Source organism: Colias philodice, chromosome 10 (genome assembly GCF_061535455.1).
Source record: "Colias philodice isolate Cphi_HAF_F1 chromosome 10, ilColPhil1 Martin Lab GWU primary, whole genome shotgun sequence".
Taxonomy (NCBI): domain Eukaryota; kingdom Metazoa; phylum Arthropoda; class Insecta; order Lepidoptera; family Pieridae; genus Colias; species Colias philodice.
Genome location: NC_143095.1, coordinates 11391312 through 11419255, shown reverse-complemented (window position 1 = coordinate 11419255; position 27944 = coordinate 11391312). Strand labels below are relative to the sequence as shown.

Sequence of the window (27944 nt, the reverse complement as noted above, 5' to 3'; positions counted from 1 at the left end):
CGATAATATTAAAATGTCACGTAAACTGTCAAATACGGGCAATTAGAATACGTTTTTAAAATGGTAGTTTTATACATTATTCGACGAATAAGTTTTAACCAAGGATTGAAAAATCAACCCTAAAATTTAAAAAATGTAGTCTAATTGCCCGTATTTGACAGTTTACATGTGACATTTTAATATTACGTGTAATACTTTATTAGAGGGCCGGGGTTAGTTTTAACCAAGGATTGAAAAATCAGCCCTTAGTGTAGATAAAACCAATGTCATCAAATTGATGACTATTTATTATTGTTAGGCCTTCAAAGAATATTGTTATCTCATGTATTCTTTCGTGTGATTCAAAATGTCATAAATTAAATGTATTATAGTTAAAAATACAAGCCACGCCTAATGATAACTAAGACTATCAATCTGGTGTCCGGCGGGGGTTAATGAAATTGTGCTTATAAACTAATAACACTCGATAGCATCACAATATCCACAGAGTACAAAAAGTCTTCATTCTCTAAGAGTCACTGAAATCACTTCACTCCAATAACACATTATCGTTAACTTCGCCAAGCCTGATGCATTTTGTTACACTATATATTTTTGTCTGTTTGTTCACTACATCCACGCAACGGCTGGAGTGCCGTCAGAGGACAGCGAGTCCATGGACCGGATGACGGTCGATGTCATTTGTTGTCAGTAAAGCGAAGAGCTGGAACACGGACCGTCAACTCCTTGGAGCTGATCGGCGTTTGTCACCAGCTGGAAGATAATATAACGATATAATATGCCTCTCGATGCATTTTAGAGTCTACGATTTTTAAAATAAAATTCACTTAACTCAACCAGATCTACGTTTTTTATACAATAGTTGATTTTGTATTAAAATTAGAATAAAAGTAGAGCTACTCAATTGAGTGCTTTTTATTTAAAAAATCGTAGTAAAATCCTTTCCAATAGACTTCCCAATTAAATATTGGGGGGGGGGGGAGGGAAAGTAAACACCGCCACGAGGCGAAATACTTGCCCTCCAACATTTACAAAACGATACAAATTATCGCTAAGGTCTAAGAAAAGATATATCTTTCAGGCTTACAAAACTATGGCTGTGCCTATAGCTTCCATCCAACATGTGCTTAGGTACGTCATAATTACATCACAGGGGCTTAGTTTTCTAACTGTATGTATCTGTCAATTGTGACTATGGTCTAGAAACAGTTTTTTTGGCAACTAACTGATATAACAATTTAGGTTTTATTTCTGTACATTATAAGAATGAACGTACTTCTCGAATTTCGCATACAGCCGGTAAAAGCCCATCGGTAGAGTTATTAGGAGATCTAGGAGATGGGGTCGGCGCGTGCTTCGGCAACTCTCGTCCGGCCGCCATCTTGTCGTGCAACTGAGCGAGACGCATGCTCATCTGCCTTCTCTCTTTCTGTTCTCTCTCTCTCTCCCACTTCTTCGCACTGTAACTCCTAATTGACGATGAGCTGCTTTGAACTGAACTTAGACTTGGACGTCGCGAACCTAGAAGTAAATTTTGAATTAGTTGTCTTTAAAACCATGCCTAAAGGCGAAGCATGGTAATTTGGAAGCGTGTTTGAATGCTTATGACTTCTTATAATTCCGAATGGAACCGCTACTGTGTACTTACTGATTATACTGTGGTAATTAATAATAAAGCTATAAAATTATATTTTTTATTGGTGGATAAAAAAATTACGCATGCTATTCATTCATGAGAATAATGTGTAAATTTTTGGGCGTAATAGCACACAAGGTTTATTTTTATCGAATCTTATGAATGTGTTAAAAAATCCTACAAGCTTCCATGTTAATTAATTGAAAGTATTTATTTCATATTGTTATTGTAAGCACTTATAATTAAACATAAGGCATTATACATGACACTTTTCACACGTTGACATGCGGTGTAACAGATACGGAAAGCGTAAGCAACGTGCTTCTTGTGAAACTGAAAACACAGCTCACCTTTTTTATCTGCACAATACCATTCGCAAAGCAAGCACTGGCAACATTTCTTGTGAAGCAGCAGTTAATTCAAAATTAGAATTGTGTTATTCCAAATTTAAATTTGAATTAGGAATATGAGGCCAACGTTACTTTCAGTTTCCTGGTTACACAAAAGCTGAAAGATAGAGCACGAAGAGAGATACAATATGAACATCGACGGCCATCTTGCTCACACCATGACGAGTCATGCGGCTATCAAGAGAAACAAAATGAGAACCGAAGTCTTGCTGGAAATTAAGACTGGCTGTTGTCATGTGTGCTAAACTACAATTTTTTGTTCACCAATGTTATAATCAAATCTAATAATGCCTCTAGAATTTAGATGATATGTCAGATTTCAGAAGAGAATAAATTGAACCTATTTCTGAATGTTTTACCAAACTAATTAATTATCTTTGAACTTTTGGAATCAGTTGTAAGTTTTTTTTGCAAGATGTGGATTTAATACATCTTTCAAGAGATATAAAAGTATCATTAAAACACTATAATGGATAAAATACAACATAATTGTTACAGTTCATTTTCAGTAATTAAGAAAAATTCAGATAACCAGCCAAAGAGAAATTAATTATTCTATTTAATTTTCATCAAAAGTTGTAGTCAAGCACACATAGCAGCCTCACACACAGCAGACAGGCTAACACCAAGACGCGACAACTAACGACCGGGACAACACATGCGACACACGTGTGCACTCTCCGAATACCAGCGTGCGAATGACGAGAAACTTTGTAAATATTGTTTTGACGGGTAGTTTAGAATTTGATTTTTTTAAATTTGTTTTAGTCTCGTTAATACAATATAAATATAATAATTTATTTAAGGTTAAAATGTAGTTAAGCTATCGATATTTTTTTAGATAAAAAAGTTTTTAATACATTTTATATTTCAGACTTGAGACAAAGGACACCCGCATAAATCAAGATGACTTCTTCTTCAAGGCTGGATGAAAAATATTTTTATAAGAAAACATTTTTAAATTTAGAAATTAAGAGTTGTTCACCTTTCCCGCGTTCATTGATATTGGGCTTTAAAAATGGAACACAGCTGAAGTACGGCATTGAGCCAGTAATTTATTTTATCTATCATCATGTAAATCACATTTGTGAATTTCGAAAAAAAGAATTCTAAATCACATTGTATCAATGACGCGTATCATATTGATTACAAACATATGGCTTGGTAGAGATCGCTTCCTGCATGACATCAAGATTTAAATACTTGTTTGTATTTTATTTTTTTATTTTCAACCGATTTCCAAAAAAAGAGGATTAAAATTTATTTTTAAAACATTTAAATGCTTTATATATGAGAAATTATTTCTATTAATAAAAAAATCAAAACGCTGACATTCCCAATTGGATTGTATTTTTTATTTATTTATTTATTTTTGTATTCTTTAAAAATTTCAAAAATAAGACAACCCAATTACTATTTTTTTTATTCTTTATTTATTACATTTACACCGCGGTATTCAAAGAGGCACGTCAATAACCCTTGCTGCATACATCCGCATCACCTTTGGCGGCGCACTTAGCGCGCGCGCCGCCGTGCCCGGCCCCGAGGTGGCGCGAGATGAGCAAGATGGCCGCCGTGCGCGCCGCACCTGCGCGCGACGCCGCGCGGCGTGACTCGCGGCGGGAGTCCAGCTCCAGCGTGCCGCTCGTGCAGCCGCTGCGGGACGACGCGCGGGAGGACGCTCGGGTCGCGCTTAGCGTGCCGCCTGTGGATAGATTGTAAAAAACGCATAGTTCCAATTCATGTGGACTAGATTTGTGCGTTTTCAAAGAATTCCGCATAGTTCCTGTTAATGTAGAAATTCCGGGATAAAAAGTAGCCTATGTCTTATTCTGGGTCTTCAGCTATATACAAAATGTCATTGTTATCGGTTCAGTAGTGTTCGTGAACTGGACCGCTCGTGCAGCCGCTGCGGGACGACGCGCGGGAGGAGGCGCGGGTCGCGCTTAGCGTGCCGCCTGTGGATAGATTGTATTAAAAAACGCATAGTTCCAATTCAGGTGGACTAGATTTGTGCGTTTTCAAAGAATTCCGCATAGTTCCTGTTAATGTAGAAATTCCGGGATAAAAAGTAGCCTATGTCTTATTCTGGGTCTTCAGCTATATACCAAATGTCATTGGTATAATATATATAATATATAATTAATAGGCGGTTTAGATCGAGTAGTGCAGTAAATCTAGTACCGACACTGCAAACTATTATAAGTGATTCTCCGTCGCCAAATTTCAGTCCATGATCGCACCTGATGAAGACTACACACTATTCGACCACCATCGCCATCACCACCAAAAATTAAAATATAAAATAAAAGGTGAAAAACATTTCATCAAAGTTCCGTATATGTAGAATCTGTAAACAATATCAATACTATTATTTTAAGTATAATTCACTTCACATCGATAAAATTTAGCAGGATAGATAACTAAAAACTAACCAGTATCATTCAAAGAGTACAGACAGGGTGGAGTGAGCCGCGCATCAGCTAGATGCGCGGGGTGGTAGCGGGCCTTCGTGTAGAGGTGCAGCACGAAGCACAGGAGGCCCGCCAGAACAAAGATGCCCGACGCTACTCCCAGCAGCGTCGGCATGTCCGCCGTCAGCAGCACCAGGTCTGGAAACGGTAATGAGAAATGTGGTTAAAATGACACCCCATCAAGTCAGAAAACTGGTAAATCCAGCCATACACGCGGTTTTATGAAAATGGTTTTAGGGGTATCATGTCAGTAAACCGGTAAATCAGTTAAACGCAGTTCTATAAAACCGGGGTTAAGTAGCTCGTTGTTGTCTGTTGTTTTCTACAAATGCGTTTATTTCCTATTACCGAAACGAATCTACGGAAATATCGAGAATCCATTGCAAAATCATCTAAATCATGTCAAATTGTTCAACAACATTTGCGTGTACTTACCAAAAAACAATACAAGAAATAATTAAAAAGTTAAAACTATAATGATATTGTGATTCAATGAAGCTGAAAGGGAAACATTTGTACCAAATTTCAGTTATAAAAAGTACGTATTTGAAGTTGATTATAGGAAAAAGCTAGATCGTAATATGTTGTTTCAAAAAGCATTTGCTTTGTCTTGTAAAAGTTCTACAAGAAAGACTTTGTTTCAAAGTATACCTTCAGTGCAGAAAACCCTCTGCGTCGGTCGCGAGTGGCTGGTGGTGTGGAAGCCGGGGTCGCACTGACAGTACGCGTTGTGGTTGACCTGGACGCAGGACGCGTGCGGGTCGAACGCGCGACACGTCTCCCGGTAGAAGCATTGCTCGCCAAGCTTCTTGGCTGGAATTCAAGTTAAAGATGCCTCGATACAGATTACCGCACATTAAAGACAAAAAAAGAACAAAAAAGGCATGTTTCTTCACTTACAGGAAATGATAACCTTAAAAAATATATTGACCGGATAACAATATTAGTTGTTTATCCATAATAGTGTAAATTAAGAAAAAGAACAAATAAAAACTGGTTTAAATTATTCATGAATTACTCGTGCATGAATGTTTGTACATATACAAATTTCAAATATTTCGTCGTCTATATGATTGTTTGGTTGTATCACTTTTATCACTCGTACCTCGGAAGTTTTGTAGTAGTTTCGCCCGCGGACAAAAGCAAGCCAAGTTAAGCGAAGCCAAGTATTTCTATAGCTTATTATTTTGTGTATGTACGTGGGTTACATCACTGCCATGTTATATCAAAATCCGTTCAAAAGATTTCACTTGAAAGAGAGACATCAATACGTTCTAAGATATTTTCGCGCTTATAATATAATTAGTTATAATTATTAGTTTAGAGGAATAGGTTTAGCACAATCTGTTATTAGTATCTATAGATTTAGTAGGATAAGTTTAGCAGGATAATATGTTTAGTACGATATATTCAACAGTCTATGTCCACTAGGATATGTCATATGTACTACAAAATACCCACGTTTAGCGCACCCCGTCGCAACACCCAGCTCCACAGAATGCTTGGGGTCACACTGGCATGTGCTCGACCTCGGCTCGCAGTAGACATGCAGCAGCTTCGAGTTGCACGTGAACTCGCAAGGGGAGCCCAGGTAGCGACCCTTTTCTGGAAAGATAAAGAAAAAAATTAAAAACAGACAAAAGGTTATGCCGAGAGCCGACACGAACAATAGTATCACCATTAGATATATACAAAATTGCATCCCGCTGTCTGTCTGTCTGTCACTATGTATGAATAGATTTTTAAAATTACGCAAAGGATTTTGATGCAATTTTTTAATAGAGGAATATTTAATATTTATCCGCACGAAGTCAGGGCGGATCGCTAGTGTAATATAATTAGGAAGCTTAACTGTTGTTAAACTGTAATTAACTGTAGTTAAGGCCTCCCCCACATTGGGCGTAGGCCGAGCGTACGCGTTTCCTGAGCGTGCTGCCGGCGTCGGCGCGGCGCGGACGTCGCGTCAGCGCGCCGTCTGTGGGGCGCGGGCGTCGCGCCATCGAACGCTATGCAAGCGCTGCGCAAGCGCCGCGCCGACGCGACGTCGCGTCTAAAGCACTCGGCCGCCCGCGCCGTGCCCCTCGCACTCATGGAATGTGTGCGCGGGGCACGGGCGGCCGAACGCCCATGGAACGCGACGTAAACGCGGCGTCTGCGCGGCGTTCACGCAGCGCCCGCGCGGCGCTGGACAACGCGTAGCCCGCGCCCCACAGACGGCGCGCTGACGCGACGTCCGCGCCGCGCCGACGCCGGCAGCACGCTCAGGAAACGCGTACGCTCGGCCTACGCCCAATGTGGGGGAGGCCTAAGTGTTGTAAACACGTTTATGTGTTATTTTGTATATCACTACATAGTATAAAACAAAGTCGCTTTCTCTGTCCCTATGTCCCTATATATGCTTAAATCTTTAAAACTAAGCAACGGATTTTGATGCGGTTTTTTTAATAGATGGAGTGATTCAAGAGGAAGGTTTTAGTATTTAATTTATTATGTTTAAGACAAAGCGGGCGAGGCCGCGGGCGGAAAGCTAGTGTGGTATAAAACAGAAGTCCCAATTAATCAATCTGTCCTAGCTAGTATTTCTAGTGGTAATTATAATTTATAATAATATTATCTGTGGTCCTAGTTACTATTCTTACCTATGATTCGACTTAGATTATTAGATTCATGTACGAGTATGTCTATATAATTTCGCTAAAAATCTAAGCTTCATTTTATCTTGACAATTGATTATACCAAAATATCAATATTATAATAATAACCAAACAACAATACTCCACAAAAATTACATTCGACATTTATAAAAAAAATACAAAACATTTCATTGGCAAAATTCTCATTTATCTATACTAATATTATAAATGCGAAAGTAACTCTGTCTGTCTGTCTGTTACTCAATCACGCCTAAACTACTGAACCAATTTGCATGAAATTTGGTATAGATATATTTTGATACCCGAGAAAGGACATAGGATAGGTTTTATCCCGGAAATCCTACGGGAACGGGTTTTTCTCTAAAAACGCGGGCGAAGCCGCGGGCGGAAAGCTAGTATTCTATAAAAATATTTCTTCACGGAAAGTAAATGATGAGGCCACTTCGGAAGTAAAATAACGCCCAAATAAGTACACATGTAATAAAGATTGTGCTCCATTTTTATTGTCAAGTCAGATAACTGGACCATAAAAGGCAACATCCTGTATAAGTAGATGTAAAGGGCACACTCTGTATATGTCACATGTTTGCGTGCAAGGCATTCGATGTCAATGTGAATTAGAATTTAGAGCGACTCATTTTTAGGAATATTTTCAGGAAATACGATGTATAAAGTACAGAATGTATTGAGGTTTGCGAACATTTTGTTACCGGTTTCCGCGTAGTCGCAAGTCGCAAATCAATTACCAAATTGGGTAGCGAGGGCACCCTCGTAGTCGCAAATTAATTACCAAATCAATATCAAATCAATAAAAGTGGAACAAGAAAAATCGTGCCGAAAAAGGCATAATAATTATAAAAAGTATCCTGCAAGTCATAAACCATTGACCACTGTACTACATAATTATACGGATTGTAGGATATAAAAATATTAGTAGGTACACATACTTAATTACAAGAATTGCAGAAATCTCAAATGATAACCTATAAAAGGTATTCTTAACGTCAGGAAGTTATAAGGCCACATGGCGGAAGGAGCTTCGGAAGCGTCTGCCCTTGAAAGTCTCTATAGAAGCAGATTGAATAGCAATATTGTTCTATTACTCGGTTGCGTCTGTATTGTTCACCTAATGAATTGTTTGCGAGTTTTCAAAACGTACCTACAAAGCACACGTACCGCGCCGGAGAAATTCGAGTTCAGTTCGGAAATTTCCCTTCAACTCATTCAAAGTTATAGGGAAATTTTTGAACGAAGCTCCTCAGAATTGACAATTTACGTGTGAATATCGCTTCCTTTTTAATGATACTCCTCATGTTTAAGGCAATGTTGTTTTGTTTATATCAACACCATTAAATGAATGAAAACTGTAACATTCCGAAAAATATGCGTTGATATTAAATATCTATGTAAAACCACATAAACTTGATTATTCAACATCTCTCATCTATTCAATTTATTGCAATTCAAACATTGTTACTAAAACTAATCTTCACAAGTCGAAATTCAATCCATTAGTTCACTAACTATCCTTTAGTAAGGACCCGACTCCGACCAATTTCTCTCCTGCCCCCCTAGTCAAGTGGCTTTCTGTTAGCGTAGCGTTCAATAGAATAGACTACGAATGTATGAGATTGACGTAACCTGTAGATACGTAGACTACGAATGTATGAGATTGACGTAACCTGTAGATACGTTTATCTACAGCCTACGTCAATCTTATACATTCGTAGTCTATTCTATTGAACGCTACGCTAACAGAAAGCCACTTGACTAGGGGGGCTGCACACTGTAGTTAGCATCCCAAATAACCAACTATTATGCCCTCACTCTAAAAATAGCAAATAATTAAGCCATACTGTTCAATTGTATTCCAAATAAACGTTGCATGAAACGACCTTAGTTTAGGGTAATAAATAAAGGCAAGCCTCCAATGGAGCCATGACCTACCGTTATGTCACAGCTTCGTACAGATTTTTGTCCAATTAAAATGTGCATTCAATTATCACGGTCGACAAATTGTAAGTAATTAATTCAGTGGCCCGCATTGCAATTCGGGTCAGGCTTTATGCCTGTCTCAGATGCTTTCCAAAATTGGATATGTCTGTCTATTATACCACAAGTGCTATTTTCTAGACGGATATTTTACGACTGTTCTTTATACGGAACCTAGTATATTATTATAGCCCAGTGAAATTAGGTAAAAAAAGGGGTCAACCTCGGAATGAAAGATAATAAGCTGGAAATTGGTAAAAACCTTTGTTTTGGTACCCTAAATATTGTCTCAAAAGTCACAAATGCTATCGTGTCCGCGTCTTAAGATATTGAAGGTCAAAGGTCACAAAAAATGATTTTTCGCGAATATCTCGGTTCCTATTGCTTAAATGATATTTTCACCTATAATGAAAGTTGGAGAGTATAAAATTCTCTACAACTTTTGTCTAAACTTTTTTTTTATACGATCAACCGTTTTTGCGGTAGAGCGCGAAGAGTGCGCAGCGTACAGTCATATATGAGCTAATGCAGGGTCAAGCGTGAGTTACGGTTATAATTAAAAAAATTATAATTATTAAGCAATGCCCATTATTTCTGTACTTATTCTTAATTATTATATTTAATTATTCAACTATAGTATATTATTAATTCTGGATTATCTATTTTAGTTATATTTTAAAATAAAAAGACAGTATGGAAATATATTTTAGATATATCTTTATTTTTCACTAGCGGGCCGCCCCGGCTTCGCCCGTGGTACATATTTCGCAATAAAAAGTAGCCTATGTCCTTTCTCGGGTATCAAAATATCTCCATACCAAATTTCATGTAAATTGGTTCAGTAGTTTAGGCGTGATTGAGTAACAGACAGACAGACAGAGTTACTTTCGCATTTATAATATTATGAGATTGATATGTTGACGGGCTGCTACACTTGTTGGTGGAAGTGTTGACAATTGTACAGGTTTATTTAGTTTTGTTAATTTGATGAATTGCGTGTAGCGGAAATAATCAAGGTTGTCCTCAGTCACACAAAATCAGTAATTAAAAATAGATTTTCATTAAGAAATGTAGCACAATTGCAAACTAAAAATAAAAGCCTTGTGAAAGAGTTAGATAGATATCATAGGGACTTAGAACATTATAAAATGATATATGAAGTGGAAACTACTGAACTAAAGGAGAAAATAGACTCATTAAATGATATATTACATGACCTCAACCAAAAATATTCTGCTGCCCAGTTACAAATCAATGAGCACATAAAAGAGGCAGATTACCTTATAAAGTTAAGCAATGAAAATATGGATCGTTTCGAGTCTCTAACCAATAACTATGTATGTAAGTGTTCCATAAGTGACAAGGAGCAACCGTCGCCCCATAAGCCCATTGACTGCACTGACATGCATAGTATTCCATCCACGGCAACAATTTCATCTTGTAAAACAAAACATCTTTCCATGCAGGAAATTATTGTGTTGTCGGATAACATTGGTCAGGGATTTGGCGCTTTGCTTAACAACTTAGGGCATAAAGTAACTAATTTTTGTACTCCTAATAGTTCATTTACATATATCATGAATTCATTAGATAATTTTAGTTTTAATGAAAATAGCATTGTTGTTATATTATATGGAGATAGTCTTAATCTAAAAAAACATGACATTGATATAGGATTTCAAAAAATGTTGAAAATTAGTAGTGAGACAAAATGCAAATTTATGTTGTGTACATTACCATATTTGCCTGGTTTGACACAAAATCAATATAGATTTATCTATAACATTAACTTAAAATTATATAATTTAACAAATCATCATAGTGATGCATTTATATATTTTGACATAAATTCATGTACAAAATCTTTTTGCTTGACAAGGAATACAGTGTATCTGCCATTTAGATATAAGAGAGAACTTGCTATGTTAATAGCATATAAAATTATTAACCAGTCTGGTACATGTTTGGTATCAGACCATCGATCTACTATAATTTTATGTAGTAGTAATTATATACATCAACCGAGGTTAAGTGTTGACGGACAAACTAGCCCTAAGCTAGATTTAAACTAGTATGTAAGACAACAGCTAAGCAGCCTTTTTCCATTGTACATCAAAATATTCAAGGCTTGGCTAGCAAATTATTAGAAATAGAATTATTTTTAAATCATAATAGTATAAAAATATTTTGTGTAACAGAACATTGGCTTAAACAATGTCAGTTGTTATTAAATATTGATAATTATAAATTAAAAAGTATATACTATAGGGCACATGCTATTCATGGAGGTTCTCTTATTTTTGTACACAATAGTGTTAAATGCAAAGAACGAACTGACATTGTAAGTCTTTCTGTAGAACGCACCATTGAACTGTCCTGTGTTGAGCTTGAGCGTTATATTATTGTTTGCGTATACAGACCTCCTTCCAGTGACTATAATATGTTTGAGACAGTCATGGAAGAAACATTAAAGCGTTTAGGCAGGAGTAAAAAGAAGGTAATAGTATGTGGTGATTTTAATATTGATTTACTTTCACACACACAGACGGTAACACGAATAGTTAATTTGTTTCACTCATTTAATCTGTATAAAGTTTTTGATGAACCCACACGAATTACACCTACTTCTGCAACTTGTATTGATAATATATACTGTGATTGCAACTGTCTAGAAAAAAATATCCTCAATATACTGACTTCAGATCACTGTGGCCAGAAAGTAGTTTTGGAATGGGATTGCATACCTAAGTTTAAAAGAATTAATGTTAGGCCTATAACTAAAAAAGGCATTGATAAATTTAGAGATAATATTAATAATAAACTGCCTAACCTGAATGATCAATCCTTTTATAATAATCCTTGTGAAATGTTTACAAATCTTTTTAATTTAGTTCATAATGAGTTTAAAAAAATATTTAAAGTTAAATCTTTAAGTATCACCAAGGATTTACCATTTAGTCAATGGGCAACACCTAGTATACACAGATGCAGGAACATTCTATATGAGTTATATGGCATGAAGCAATATAACAAAGACTTGTCATTCCATAATTATGTTAGAAATTATTCAAAAACTTTTAAAAAAGTTTGTTTCACTGCCAAGTGTCTATATGTCAGAGATAAAATACGCAACTCTGATAACAAAGTTAAAACTGTTTGGACAATTATTAATGGTGAAATGGGCAAAAGCCGGACAAATAGTACCATAAAACTTGTAAATGCTGGCAGGGTAATTGACAAAAGTGCTGATGTTGCGCTTGCTTTTGAAGATTTCTTTAGTAGTGTCCCTGTTAGTATTACTAAAAAATTAAATTCATCATCAGTGCTTGCGGAGTCCTATTTGAGGGACCATGTTGCGGAGTGTAATGTATTATTTGAATTGCGACATGTGACTGCAGATGAAATTGTTAAAACTTTTAAAACATTAAACTTAAAAAAAACATGTGATCTCTGGGGAATGTCTGTGAATTTAGTAAATAATATTATAGAAAACATTGCCAACCATTTAGCGTTTATATTTAATCAATGTTGTGACTGTGGTATATTCCCTGATTTATTAAAGTTTAGTAAAGTTATTCCTTTATTCAAAAGCGGTGACCAAGAAGACTGTAATAACTATAGGCCTATTTCTATTTTACCATGTATTATGTAGTCATTTTGTTTCAAATGGTTTACTGCACGCCAAACAGTTTGGTTTTACAAGGGGGCGCTCTACCACTGATGCTGGAATAGCTCTTTTGTCACATATATATAAAGCATGGGAAAATTCAAAGAATGCTTTGGGGATATTCTGCGACCTTTCTAAGGCTTTCGACTGTGTAGAGCATTCCACTCTATTACGGAAACTAAATTTTTATGGTATCAAAGGTTTATCTCAGGACCTCATAGCTTCATATCTTCAGAACAGGGTACAGACCGTTGTTGTTAATGGAGAGAAATCTTGCGGTGCGCCGATTAACATTGGTGTTCCGCAGGGATCTATCTTAGGACCGTTTTTGTTCTTAGTGTATATTAATGACCTACCTTATTATTTGCAGGATATGTGTGAAATAGTACTGTTTGCAGATGATACCTCATTAATATTTAATGTGGATAGATATGACACAAATGTTGACGAAGTAAACTCTGCTCTTTTACGCATATCTAATTGGTTTAATGCTAATAATTTATTATTGAATGCAAAAAAAACAAATTGTGTAGAGTTTATCCTTCCAAATGTAAAAAAGGTCAAAAGGGATATCATTTTAAACGGGGAGGTATTATACCCTGTCGAGTCTACTGTTTTTCTTGGTTTGACACTAGATGAGAAGCTACAATGGGGGACCCATGTTGCCACCACCGCTGCTAAGCTCAGCTCAGCTGCATATGCAGTTCGAAGAATAAGGCATCTCACCGATGAAGATACGGCTAGATTGGTTTATTTTAGTTACTTTCATAGCATTATGTCCTATGGAATTCTACTATGGGGCAGGGCTGCAGATATAGAAACTATATTTATATTACAGAAAAGAGCCATACGCTCTATATATAATTTACGTGCTCGGGACTCACTAAGAGATCTCTTTAAGAATATTGGTATCCTCACTGTACCATCACAGTATATATTTAATAATGTTTTACATGTACACAAAAACGCGGACTTACACACAAAAGTAGGAGATAGACACTGTTATGGCACAAGGAATAGAAATAAAATTGAAATGCCATTTTATAGGTTAGCTAAAGTTAAAAATTCATTTATGGGCCAAGGTATACGTTTTTACAATAGAATTCCTCATAGTATTAAAGAATTTAGTAGTGTTAAATTTAAAACTTATTTAAAAAATGTATTAGTTCAGAGAGCCTACTACAGCATTAAGGAATATATGGAAGATGAAAATCCATGGAGGGTTGTCGCGTAAGAATAACAGGACAGTTCTTTGGCATATTATGATAATATATAATATTATGTAGTTAGATGTAAGTAACATGTAATGTAAAATTATATTGTATATGGACATGACTTTAAAAGAGCAACTATGGAGTTTCTTGCCGGTTCTTCTCCATAGATACTGCTTTCCGAATCGGTGGTAAATTTAAAGAATGTAATGACGATTCAAAAGTGCTTCTGGAAGAAGTCTAATTGAATAAATAAATGTTTGAGTTTGAGTTTGAGTTTGATTCTGGAGCATTATATAATGCCAAAAAGATGCGCACTCCATTTTAATATAAAGTTTGTACGGGGCAGTTTTCTTGTTGAAATACTTCCACCAGTTTATCCAAATTGGTAATTTTCTCCAATGCTCTAGTAACACTTTTTTTTCTTTTTTTAAATCGGCTATAAATAGAAATGATCATAGGGTAGGGACAAGTATTTCCAGTTATATAAGTATTTAAAAATTTACACGTTTTAAAGGAAACATATATAATGTCGTTTTATTTTAAAATATAACTAAAATAGATAATCCAGAATTAATAATATACTATAATTGAATAATTGCTTAATAATTATAATTTTTTTGTCAATAATTGACTTTATACAACGTACTGATAACCGTAACTCACGCTTGACCCTGCATTAGCTCATATATGACTGTACGCTGCGCACTCTTCGCGCTCTACTTCAAAAACGGTTGATCGTATAAAAAAAAAGTTTAGACAAAAGTTGTAGAGAATTTTATACTCTACAGCTTTCATAATAGGTGAAAATATCATTTAAGCAATAGGAACCGAGATATTCGCGAAAAATCGTTTTTTGTGACCTTTGACCTTCAATATCTTAAGACGCGGACACGATAGCATTTGTGACTTTTGAGACAATATTTAGGGTACCAAAACAAAGGTTTTTACCAATTTCCAGCTTATTATCTTTCATTCCGAGGTGAAACCCCTAATATGACTGGGCTATTATGTTATCTGTGACGAAACAGAAGAAGCGGCTTTTTCCTCTGTGAGATTATAATTAGAGGGACTTGTCGGGGGTTTTGGCTTTAAACGCCGTTTGTAAATTTAGTTTTTTTGAACGTATAGTAAACGTATCTTAATCTTCTTAACGTATATTTGCGTTGGTTGTGAGAATCGGATTATCCAATTTCCTTCTCACTTCCTTTCTTGTATAATCCTCTTTTGCTTATCTTTTGATGCGATTAAGAATTGGGGACTAAATTGCCTCTATCGAATTATTAATATATAATTATTATTCGTTAGAAAGTCTTCAAATAGTGGAGGTTAACGTGATGAAAACATCTAGATTCAGTTGTTTAGGACTATGGAGAACCCGCGTGCTGACCGAAGCTGAAAAGTAAAAGTAAATTGAACTAAAGAAAAATACAATAACCTTCACAAGTAGTTACCACAATATTTCTACCTGTGTACTATTTTTAGCAGAAGAAATAATTGTTACTTATTATCTCTACGAGCTTGTAGTTTGTCAATGATGTTGTAGTAATTATGTTGATAATATTTTATTTTGTTCATTCAAAGGATTACGTCTTTTAAGAAACCTTTTATTTATGAAACACAACGTTACATATTAAAATATACAGCATGGTAAAATATTGGAGACTAATATACCATAGCATAAGGTAATTATTGAACCATCATACTTTGATATTGTTAAATCCTGCAGTAAAAGAGGCAATATAGCTTAATAGGCGTAAGTTAAAATGAAAACGTTAAACTACGTAAAACGTGATAAAACGTTAATATTCAGCAGAAAATGGCGCGATAAATTTGCCGCCGCTTTCTGACAAAGCTTGATAAATAAGGTGTCACCATGACGTGCCAGGGCTCAGGTTAATCGATTCTCAACTAGGCCTTCATCATATTAGTTATATTTATAGTCATTTATAGTCTAGGTGTGACTGGTCAACGACCTGATAGACCATTAGATGCCCTGGAAGGAATAATTTGTGTATTGCCAAATGCTGAATAAGCATCTGCTTCTGTGTTCCTGGTAAAGATTTGAGATGTTCATCTTTTCCATTTAATAATTAGGTTAGGTTTTTATCCTAATTTAAAGAATTCTATTTATTTATTGAGAATAAATAATACGACAGTAATCAAACACACGTAACAAAATTTATATTAATTCTTTATATCGTAGGTAATGGAATTGAAATATGAGATTTTATTTAGAAACTTTGGTAGATAGAAGCGGAACCAAATACTGGAAAAGATTAAAGACGTTGAAGGTTTTTATAAAATAATAATAATATTGTTGGAAGCTTTCCAGCCTCGCGGTATGCAAAACCAAATTAACCTCTTCTATTCCAGTCCTATCATTTAAAACTATATAGTCACACCTATTGCCTTTGCTTATAATTAATGCCATAATTAATCGATATTATTCACTAAATTCCAATTATACCTAACACAAAAGAAATTACCGACTGCAAACACAAAGCAAAGCAAAATCCCGTTCACACCATTCTACGACGGTTTAAGCCTCATTGAAATTTGAATTGTATTTCAGAAACAGCTGCAGATAACAGAAGGCTTTGGGCCTTGGATGCGAGGCCGGGACGACCTCGCTACGATTATCCACTGCAACGTTGGTACTGCAGTGCTAAATGGATTCAAGCGGGAAAATGGGGTTGTGTCTCAAGGAAGACATGTGTTGACGAATAAAAGCTTCTTTAGTGGTGTTAGAGGTGTAGAATGTATGGGCTTTTGAATTAGTTGAATGAGTGTTAACCTACATTAGGCAATATGCATCCATGATGTGTCGAAGGAAATAGATAGATACCTAGTACGAAATGATTCTCTTGAAATAAGCTTTAAAATAAAACAATCTGAAAGGTATAAAAAGGCAGAAAAACAGAACAATGTTATTAGAATATAATTGATATAATTGTATATAATAATATAGTTTAATGAATATAATTGATTGAGTTTGTTTCGCCAAATTGCCAGACAAGAATGAAATGCGAATTGCTATTCACTGTCCAATAGTGATTGTATTCTCTATTTTTTTGAAGGTATAGGTACAACCACATAAATAGATAATAAAACTATACCAAAGTTACAATGAAAATGTTTATGCAATAAGCAGCTGCAAGCCCGTCAATTAAAGAGAAGCTATTCACAAAGTTACACTAAAGTGCTCTTAAAAAGCCATATTTAAAAAACTGCATTCGTAACTTGTGAAGCGTGACAAAGAAAAGTTTGAAGCGAATTCTCTAATCCCAACAGTTACAAGCGATTGTAGCCAGCTGACAAAAGTTTTATTATTTCTGTTATTTTCTGTTTTTAACTGGAATCGGATCTGCAATTGTGAAGCTCATGGCACTTATGGCGCGTAAATAATTCTGTTGTTCAGTTTAGTTTTATAATTTGTATCGACCCGGCGAAGTTTAAACTTTGAATAAAAGTTACATTGATTAATTGCGTTGTTTTGTACAATATACTAATATTATAAAGCTGAAGAGTTTGTTTGTTTGGACGCGCTAATCTCGGGAACTACTGGTCCGATTTGAAAAATTCTTTCGGTGTTAGATAGCCCATTTATGGAGGAAGGCTATAGGCTATAATATGCTTTCGCTAAGAGCAACAGGAGCTGAGTACTGCGGGTAAATCCGCAGGGCACAGCTAGTGTAGGATATGGACCAATTTTTTTGTATGTTTTGACGGTCTATTATGACTATATTAGACTACTATTCAAGTATAAATAAGTCAGAGCTGGGAGCATGACTTTGAGGAGGTAACTAAACGTCTCCAAGGCGACTGTTTTTATTTCAAACAAATATAACTACGAGTATGTAAGTAACTATATAAAAGCATCTGTAAAAAGCAATGTATCTGAACAAAGTGCTTGTGCTCGTGTTCGTGTTGATAAGGTGTTGATAGTGACCACTTAACGCCAGGTGGCCCATCTGCTTCTTTGTTTACGCTATTACAAAAAAAAAATTGTGTGGTTTTATGAAACCACGGTAAAAGTGAAACTTAGGCACAAAATTATCGTATTTGTACGATAATTATCGTACAGTTCGACCGTCACGCGACATGCGCTACACAGAGCAAAAAGTTTGAGACGATGTAATAAAAGTTTCACTTTAAAAACGTTAATGTTTCTAGATTCTTAAACAAAATTAATCAAATTTTTGATTGATTTTGAACTTCCGTTAAAATTTCACCCCTCTTGAAGCAAATTTAAATTGATTCTAAAATGAAGAGACCATCATGTTTTTAGTGGAAAATTTATGAAATTAGCATACCGGTTAATTCCTTCAGGGTTCAGAGTATGAATATTGTAATCTCTTTTCAGTGGCAATTACTATTCTGTTTTCTTCCTACTATGTTTAAATTTGAAACACAAATTTGAAAATAGACCTTAGAATCTTTTAGTCATTTATTTAAGGCTTATAATTTTTCGGGTCTTATAAGTTTTTACGTAAGATTTATATAATGATATCATTTTCGAAAGACTTTGTGTTTGTATATTTTTTAGACCCGAGAAGTCTTCAATTAAATTATTTTTAAGTTCTAAAAAATTAGGGTGCTCTAGAAGAATGATTATACTATATCAGCTACTTAGTAAAGTTTTAAGTTTGTATTTTACATTCCCATATACTAATAAATTTCACAACTACAAGTAATTTATATCTGGGACATTTCGTTTAAACCATCCATATATTCAATGATAAAAATATCAATATACCGATAGATAACTGAGATAACGTAAACACATTCAATTGATATTCATAAATTATTATTTGCGTATGAAATAACATTATTAACCCGGCAAATATTTGATTTTATTTCACATAAAATCAGGTCAATGGCATACTGAAATAATAATAATTAATCCTGTTTGTAATTACCTAAATTTCAAATCATACCAATTTAGTTCTTGTTAATTACACGATGTGATAATTAAATGGCTTTTAGTGCTGTACCTACTAATTAAATAAATTGAAATAACCCTAATTCCAATATTTACGGAGTAATAAAGTAGTAAATAATAATTTAATCATTAATTAATGTAATGTGTATGACCCATTGAATGTACCCATAAGTTCTTATATTCTGGATTTACAAATATAAAAAAAATCTTAATGGTGGTAACTACTCGGCTTCACCAAATTTCGCAAAATTCTTTAATATGTATCTGTAATCGACAAAAAAACATTAAATATCATACGTCCGTTGGATGATTTGCTATTAATCTATTATAGGTGATGAAAATTTTGTCTAAAATAATGATTCGATAATTGTAGACAATAACTGTTTTACGAACATTATTATTGCTTTTCTCTTTAATATAAAACGGCAATATTTTTTTACAGTGACTGTCAATATGCTCTTTATTGATTGTTAACCCAGTTTGTTCATAGATTGTCTTTTATGAAGAACGTAGCCTGTTTATTTATAACTAGCCGTCCGCCCCGGCTTCACCCGTGGTATCTACATGTTTACGTTTTTTTTCATAAGAACCATCCTCGTACTTCATGGAATAGATTCCGCAGTGCACGCGATGACAGAATTTTTATTATGGAATTTTTTACACCTTGGGTTATATTATTGCATTTTTGGTAAGGATCTCTAATTTTTTTGAAAATGCAATATAGCCTATGTTGCTCAGTGAAGATGCAGCTTTCTAATGGTGAAAGAATTTTTGAAATCGGTCCAGTAGTTTATGCGTGAAAACCATAAATACATAATTACAAACCTTTCCTCTTTATAATATTAGTATAGAAGTATAGACTAGCGGTTCCGTCCCGGCTCCACTCGGATTGACCCGGGATAACAACAAAAGAAAATATAGCCTATGTCACTCGGGAATAGTGTAGCTTTTAGCTAGTGAAATAAGTTTTCAAATGAATTTCTCGATTCTTGAGATATTTTCGCGTAATCAAGGTTTTGTAACGAAACTCATCAGGAACGACTCTATCGATTTTTATGAAATTTTGTGTATATTCTGAAATGACGAAAAAGACCACAAGGTTTTCTGGTACGAGCACGTGATAACAGTAAGTGAATATCCGCATTTACTCACGACGATATCAATACTTAATATAAGAAAATATACCTTTATTGTTAGGTATTTATTACCTACACGTGCTGAAATTTTCCAAGCATTTATTTATTGTAGACGTCAATTTTCTTAAGCTTCAAAAGTAATTAACGTAAGACGTAGTGAGCACTCAGCAGAAGTTTCAGCTTTATCGTATACAATGAATACTGTCTCAACATCTTTTAAGAGCTGTAAAACAAAAAGCGTTTTAAGGAGCTAACTTGTTGTAAGTTGGTTTTCGACGTTTTGTAAGGTCAAGTCAACGTTAACTATCACTACATAATATAAAACTATTTTTGTGTCTGTGTATGCCAATCTATCTTTAAAACTAAGCAATGGACTTTGATGCGGTTTTTAAGATAACTAACCTAGGGTTCTATGCGAAGTTTTTAGTAAGTATTAAGTATATACTTTTTCAAGTTTAAGTCAAATCAAGTGAAGGTGCGGGTGAAAAGCGAGTTTTAATATTTAAAAAATAAATTATAGTAGAGTTAAATGATAGAGATAAAACAAAGTAAAAAAAAAAATGGTTGCCTGTAAAGTCGGTTTTACGGGCGAAGATTTTACGTGACAACGTCTTTTTCTCGGTAGAATATTTATGTGCTGCGCGCGCGGCAGACCGCGGGCCTCTCTCTCGTTCGGTGACTCATCGTAACGTTACCGAGCGTTATGTTACAAACAGACGTTCGAATTTGGTACGGACCGCACCGTGACCTTGGTGCGCTCCGGACCATATTCGATCATGTGTACAGTGGTCCGCCGGACATAATTATTATTATTGACGGTACGGTTGGTTCGATGGTTTTTTCATCCGAACTTGGTGCGGACCGTACCAAATTCGCGCGTGTGGACGGGCGATCGCACCGGACAGCGCATTAGTCGACTATATACTTATTACAGCTTTAGTCATAGTTCTACCGCCAAACAAAACGGACGTCGGTCGATCGTTATCAATGGCGATGGCGTCGGATGACGTGGCTAATACTGAAAAAAGATTAATTATATAAATTTTAGAACTCTACAAAGATTTATGATATGACTGCATATGTCTGAATGAATCCCTGTCTTTTAAATATAATTTTGCCCATTCTTTTCTCTTCGTTTTCTTCTTTTCAATGGTTGTAACTTGTACTTGTACTTGTACCAAAAGAAGCCTTGAACTGAGGTCTACATGTGAAAAAAATACAACATTCTAACCACGAATTTATTACGAGAAATAGATTTTCAAGGAATTCGGTTTGACTTTTAATGAGATTACTATGATCAATGCTCGAAATATTCACAAAAAAAGGAGATTAATTTGTATTAATTTGATATTATTGAATTGTCTTATAAATCTAAGATATTTTTTTTGTTCAGTTAATTTATTACATATAAAGATTATGTACCTACCTACATATAATAATATATTGAAATATCGACTATAACTAACGACTAAAACATAAACAAAAACTTGGTAATAGATAGATGATATATATAATTTTGTTTACTAGGGACAACCCTGACATTCTTTGAAAATCTATATCTCGTAATAACTTCGTGGCTAGAATGTGGTATTTTTGTCACATGTAGAACTCAGTTCAAGGTTTCTTTTGGTACTAAACAGAGCTTCTACTAACGCCTGCATATAATATAAAAAAATAAAAACGAAAATCAGTAAAAATTACAATACTTTCGCCTCTATAGACAATATCGAAAATTTCAAAAAGGGATAATTTGCGCCTTTAATCACTTCATATATTAGCAACGTAATAAATTATCTAGTCACTAGTGTATCTATTTTTTTATACGAATTTATTTAGCTCAGTCGGCCGCGAAAATTCCAATATTTTAAATGTTTTTTTAAAAATCGTAAATTTAATCATAATTTTTAAACAAAGAATATTTTCTTTGTGCGGCAATGCCTGGACGGATAGCCGAAACCAATTGAATATTGAAACTATAAAGGCGAAGCTGCAAATTAATTAAATGTAATTTTAAATTATCGTGCAAAGATTTTTATACATTCGCTTTAGAAAATGAAGAGCTATTAAAAGCTGTTTCTTCCAACAGCAAATATAAATGCCAAAAATAAATTTTCTCTATTTAACATTGCTGTTTTAATTATCTCCCGTTAAAAATAACTAAAACTCGTATTTTTGATGCTGTTAACCCTTAAATCAAATACTGGCAACCCTAGGTGCGGTGCGGTCGTGTGGCGAGTCGATCGCACCGCACGAGTACGGTGGTCCGGTGGCACCAGTTCGAACGTCTGTTTATAATTTTACACTTTTTCATAAGTGACTCCCAGTCGCAACCTAATTTAAGACGTTGTCACGTCCAAAAATCTAAAATATTTATTCCGTAAAAAATACAACACAACAATTTACACATTATACAGTTTACAATTTTACCAGTCATTGAGACACCCTTTTAAGTAAGCTTTTAAGCATTTAAATGTTTGTGTTAGAACATGTCGCTCTTCCGACATTACGTCATTATCTTTTATTGTTACACGAATATAAAAGTAAATACATAATACTATTAGGACCAATTTAAATTGTTTTTATCAGTAAATGCCACTAAAATATATCTATGCCTATATACTCGTAAGTAGGTATACAGTATAGGTTAGTATATCGCTTGCTACTAGGTAGGTATACCTATATGGTTTGCTGCGATCCACATTGTGGTGGAAAGCAGTTTGACACAACACGTTTTAATTGAAACCGAGTGTAGATACGTTTAGTACATCCTTACTAATATTATAAATGTGAAAGTAACTCTGTCTGTCTGTCTGTTACTCAATCACGCCTAAACTACTGAACCAATTTGCATGAAATTTGGTATGGAGATATTTTGATACCCGAGAAAGGACATAGGCTACCTTTTATTGCGAAATATGTACCACGGGCGAAGCCGGGGCGGACCACTAGTAATATATAAAGTACACACATAATAAATGATAAGGTGAGCTAGCGAAACGTTATTATTTAATCTATACATTTAAAAGTCACTGGTAAAAATAGAATCTTGTAAATAGAACCGAAAAAAAAAATACAAAAAAAATTCCCGTCAATCAATTTTAATATTATGTAAGCCGGTTATTCTTTTAAACATTGGAAAATGAAACTGTATATTAAATCAAATGTAATTAAATTGTTAGCGTTAAATTCAACTTTAATTGTTTCGTAGCGTATCAGACTAACCACGAGCCGACTGATCCTAACCATAATCTGAATAAAGTGTTGAATTTATATTTACTGTGAAACATGCTTTTATACGAAGCGCTTGTCTACATTTTTATAGTATTACAAGTCGTAGACAGTTTATGCATTACTAAAATAAAATAGAACATGTAAAGAATAAAAGTAGTACAATAATATGGAGAACAAGCAATATTTTTGGAAGTTTAAACGATTAATATCTAAGTGATCATGCGCAGTAGACTGGAAACATTTCAGAAGCTGAAATAATGGCTGAAATAATAGAGACCATACCCTTGGTACTATCCACGAGAGAAAGCTAGTTCCAAATAATTTGGATATTTGAAAGTTTGTGAAAATAACATAAAGATCACTTTAAAATGGATACTAGTAAAGCTCATAAAAGCGCGTTTTAAACTTGTAAGAAACTTCAGGAGGTTACTTATAAAGATGGGCGATTTAACTGGATAACAAGTTCAAAGTATACAAAACGATAACTAATGTTACACAATGTTATTTATATTTAAAACTAGATTTCCGCCCGCGGCTTCGCCCGCGTTTTCAAAGAAAAACCCGCATAGTTCCCGTTCCCGTGGGATTTCCGGGATGAAACCTATCCTATGTGTTAATCCAAGTTACCCTCTATATGTGTGCTAAATTTCATTGTAATCGGTTCAGTAGTTTTTACGTGAAAGAGTAACAAACATCTATACATCCATACATCCATACATCCATACTTACAAACTTTCGCCTTTATAATAGTATTAAGATAAAATTTCATACTAACGTAAACACTGTTAGAAATCAAGTGCACCTATCAAGTTAAAGCATAACATTAATAAGCAAGGATCCATTTTTATATTATTTGCATATACGTAAGAACTAAACTCAATCCACACAAATTACACTATTCCTTTTCTCAAAAGAAAGAAGTCATATAAATAAATTATAGGATCATTTAATGCCGTCTCAATTCAATATGCCTTACGTACAATTCCTTTACAAAAAGCCGTGCACAATCATAGCAAGAACCGGGATTTAGTTTTTATATTCATTCCATCCGTGATCTAATTAACAATTCAGTACCGACGTTCCCTCGAAGCCGGAGTGAAATATTGTAAGGGAAAGACGTTTTAACTGGCTTTGAATAGCTTGCTGAAATGAAATATGTTACCATTGTTGTAAGGATTAAGAAGAATAGATTCTCATAAGTGTCGAACGAACCACTTTATAAAATACGGTCCGCCCCGGCTTCGCCCGTGGTACATATTTCGCAATAAAAGGTAAAGGTAAAGGCCTATGTTCTTTCTCAGGGTCTAAAGATTGTCTGTGCCAAATTTCATCAAAATCGGTCCAGTAGTTTATGCGTGAAAACCATACACACATACATAATTACAGACCTTTCCTCTTTATAATATTAGTATAGACTAGCGGTCCGTCCCGGCTTCGCCCGTGGTACATATTTACGTTTTCCGGGATAAAATATAGCCTATACGGATTCGGAAGAATCCCTCTAAGTAATGGTAAAAGAAATTTTGAAATCAGTCCAGTAGTTTTTCACCTATTCAATACAAACATACAAAAATACAAAGCTTTATAATATTAGAATAGATGTTCGTGTTATAATATCATTATTTTGTGTATAGTAGAATAATATTGTAAACTATTTAAAATGTATATACCGCTAAGTAGGTTGGTAAATGTAAGGTTGTCTTGGCAGAACAACATTTACCTGGTTAGTAAGTTAACTATAGTCTATAACACTACTTGCATGTGTATAACAAAAACATACATAAACGAGAATTTATTCTGGTTTAAACTGCAGTTCATAAATTTTCCAAATACTAGCTAAACTAAGAGGCATCCTAAACTACGTTTACGTATGCGGAAAGTCATTGTTTCAACCAAAGCGTTTAAAACCTATTTTAAAGCTCACCTAATCTCGAAGATCCGTTAAGAACCGTAGCTTCAGTACCACCACAAATTGTGTCAAATTATATTCGGTTTTACTACAAACTTTCCCGCAAGTAACTACACTTAAACAAACGACCTATTTCTCAGTTTATTGATCAAAGCGACTCTCATTCGTCACGTGGAAAATTATATGTCGTTTATTGTCAAGCATTTAATAACTGTGTAATGAAATAGTTCGCTCATGCCAGAGATAAATAGGTGCTAGTTGTAAACTAAATTTCATATCCACGCTTTCATATATATTATTATTAGATACTTTATTTGGTATCTAAATTTAGCATGACATTGGTATTTTTATCAAAACACTAGCGGTCCGCCCCGGCTTCATCCGTGGTACATATTTACGTTTTCTGTACATAAGAACCATCCTCATGCTTCAAGAAATATAATAAAAAAATAATTATCGAAAACGGTCCACCCGTTCACGCGTGATGCCGTGACCAAGGAAAACGGGTTTCATTTTTATATATCAAACATAGAGCCGCAATTAATTTATATTCGTTTTACCATCCATACACTTCCAAAAACTAATGTTATTGGTTCTACGACGTAGCAATTAGAAAGTCGATTTATTTCGTGCTCATATGATATTATAGTCTAGTAAATAGAAAAATATATTTTATATATCCTTAGATTATATATATTTTATATATCCTTAGATTCTCAAACCACTGAGTGGATATATTATCCATTTTGTGCCGTTGTAACTAGTTATAAGTAAATTTTATTTATTTTGTATGTATAACATATATATAGTACAAATAAATGTATTTTCTTTCTTTCTTTCTATATTTTCGCTTTAGGAAAGAGTGAGACTAAAAAGAAAATATAACCAATGTCAAACTATTTATCCAAGAAAGTTGTCGTGCATAAAGGCGTTTCACAGCACTCGGAAAGCATATTGGAAGTTTTGAGAAAAGCTTCGTATTTAAAGGTCAGCTTTCACAAAGAAAATTCTTCAAAGAATATAATGCTAGAAGCGTGTACATAAACATCAGTGCTAAATATTTACTAAAATATTTATAAAAATTAATAACTAAATTAACGAGAATTTCAAGTACACAATTTATGAAGAACTAGCTGTTACCCGCATTGCTCCCCTCCTATAAGTCTTAGCGTCACGATATATCTAGCCTATATAACCTTCCTGCTTCCAGGATAAATGGACTATCTAACAGTGAAATATTTTTTCTAATCGGACACGTGGTTCCTGAGATAAGCGCGTTCAAGCAAACAAACTCTTTAGCTTTATAATACTAGTACAGCTTCTCAGAAGCTCCAGTGATTGTTCTAAATATAGGTAACCTAAATACATTACCTTCGAGACACGTCTAAAAGGGAACTAAATCTATTGAAACACGCAATCTAATTGGTGTTTGATAGTTAAGTCCAAGCGTAGGACTGGACAGTTGACCTATATAATTAATAGACTGAAACGATATGGATTCTTCCGAAGAGAAACATTTGATTACGACTCTGTTACATGCTGCAGCGAAGGTAGAAAGTAATGCTGTTTAAACAACAAATAAATCATGCTGAACTCAAGAAATTATTCTATTTATACAGATACTTGGTAAATATTCAAATTTCAAAGTTTGAATTAAGTCTGTAGGTTTAAAGTGGGTCAAAGGAGTAAGGAGGACATACAAACGTTGGTTACATACAAGCTTACAGTTGAAAGCGTTCTAAGCGTATTAAAAACGGTTATGACGGTGTGATGAAATGAAACTAATCTCTTCATCACTACATAGTATAAAACAAAGTCGCTTTCCCTGTCCCTATGTCCCTATGTCCCTATGTCCCTATGTCCCTATGTCCCTTTGTACGCTTAAATCTTTGAAACTACGCAACGGATTTTGATGCGGTTTTTTTTAATAGATAGAGTGATTCAAGAGGAAGGTTTATATGTATAATAACATCCATTATATAGTGGAGAAGTACTGTTATTTTTGAGATTTCTAATGTGATGTCGTAAAAAATTACATTTTCTCCGCTTACATTGCAAACGCAGGCTAAACCCTACGAGTTTTATCAAAATAATGTACTAAGTATTATACACATTGAAAAGATCTACAGAAAAGTCCGCGATGGTATATGTCTATCTCTTATGGATAACCCACAATAACTTTTTTTTGTCATTTACTTTTTACGACAAATAATGGCAAATTTTCGATGCGATTTTAACCAATACAGCATTAATCCTTAACAAATTAAATACCTTGAATACATTGTTCATTTAATATAGATCTATATGGCCCTTTACACCGTGTGATTTAAGTGAATATTTTCGAAGATATTACAGATTTAAAAATTGCGGGACGTAGCGTTTGCGGCGGTACCGGCCGGCCGCCCGGCTATCTATTTTATACCCGTGCGAAGCCGGAGCGGGTCGCTATGTTTTTATATACAACGTTCACAGTTTTTCTGTAGTGTATTTAGTATCAGCATTGCACCCGTGCGAAGCCGGGGCGGGTCGCTAGTCTTATATATAAAATTCTCGTGTCACAATGTTAGTCTGCATACTCCTCCAAAACGGCTGGACCGATTCTCATGAAATTTTCTGTGCATATCGGGTAAGTCTGAGAATCAGCTAACATCTATTTTTCATATGTACCACGGGCGAAGC

At 34.7% G+C, this 27944-nt stretch overlaps 1 protein-coding gene across 1 annotated transcript in view; it reads right to left on the bottom strand.

The window, feature by feature from the left end:
• Window positions 1-223: 223 nt before the first annotated feature.
• The window catches only part of LOC149485474 (uncharacterized), a 55450-nt gene continuing 27729 nt past the window's right edge, over window positions 224-27944 (bottom strand). The window contains exons 3-8 of the mRNA XM_089700331.1: window positions 5982-6125; window positions 5172-5333; window positions 4482-4658; window positions 3548-3751; window positions 1277-1521; window positions 224-753 (exon numbers count right to left, since the gene is read on the bottom strand). Coding sequence (XP_089556457.1) covers window positions 688-753; window positions 1277-1521; window positions 3548-3751; window positions 4482-4658; window positions 5172-5333; window positions 5982-6125 — 998 coding nt within the window. The 3' untranslated portion in view covers window positions 224-687. The remainder of the gene's footprint in view (window positions 754-1276; window positions 1522-3547; window positions 3752-4481; window positions 4659-5171; window positions 5334-5981; window positions 6126-27944) is intronic.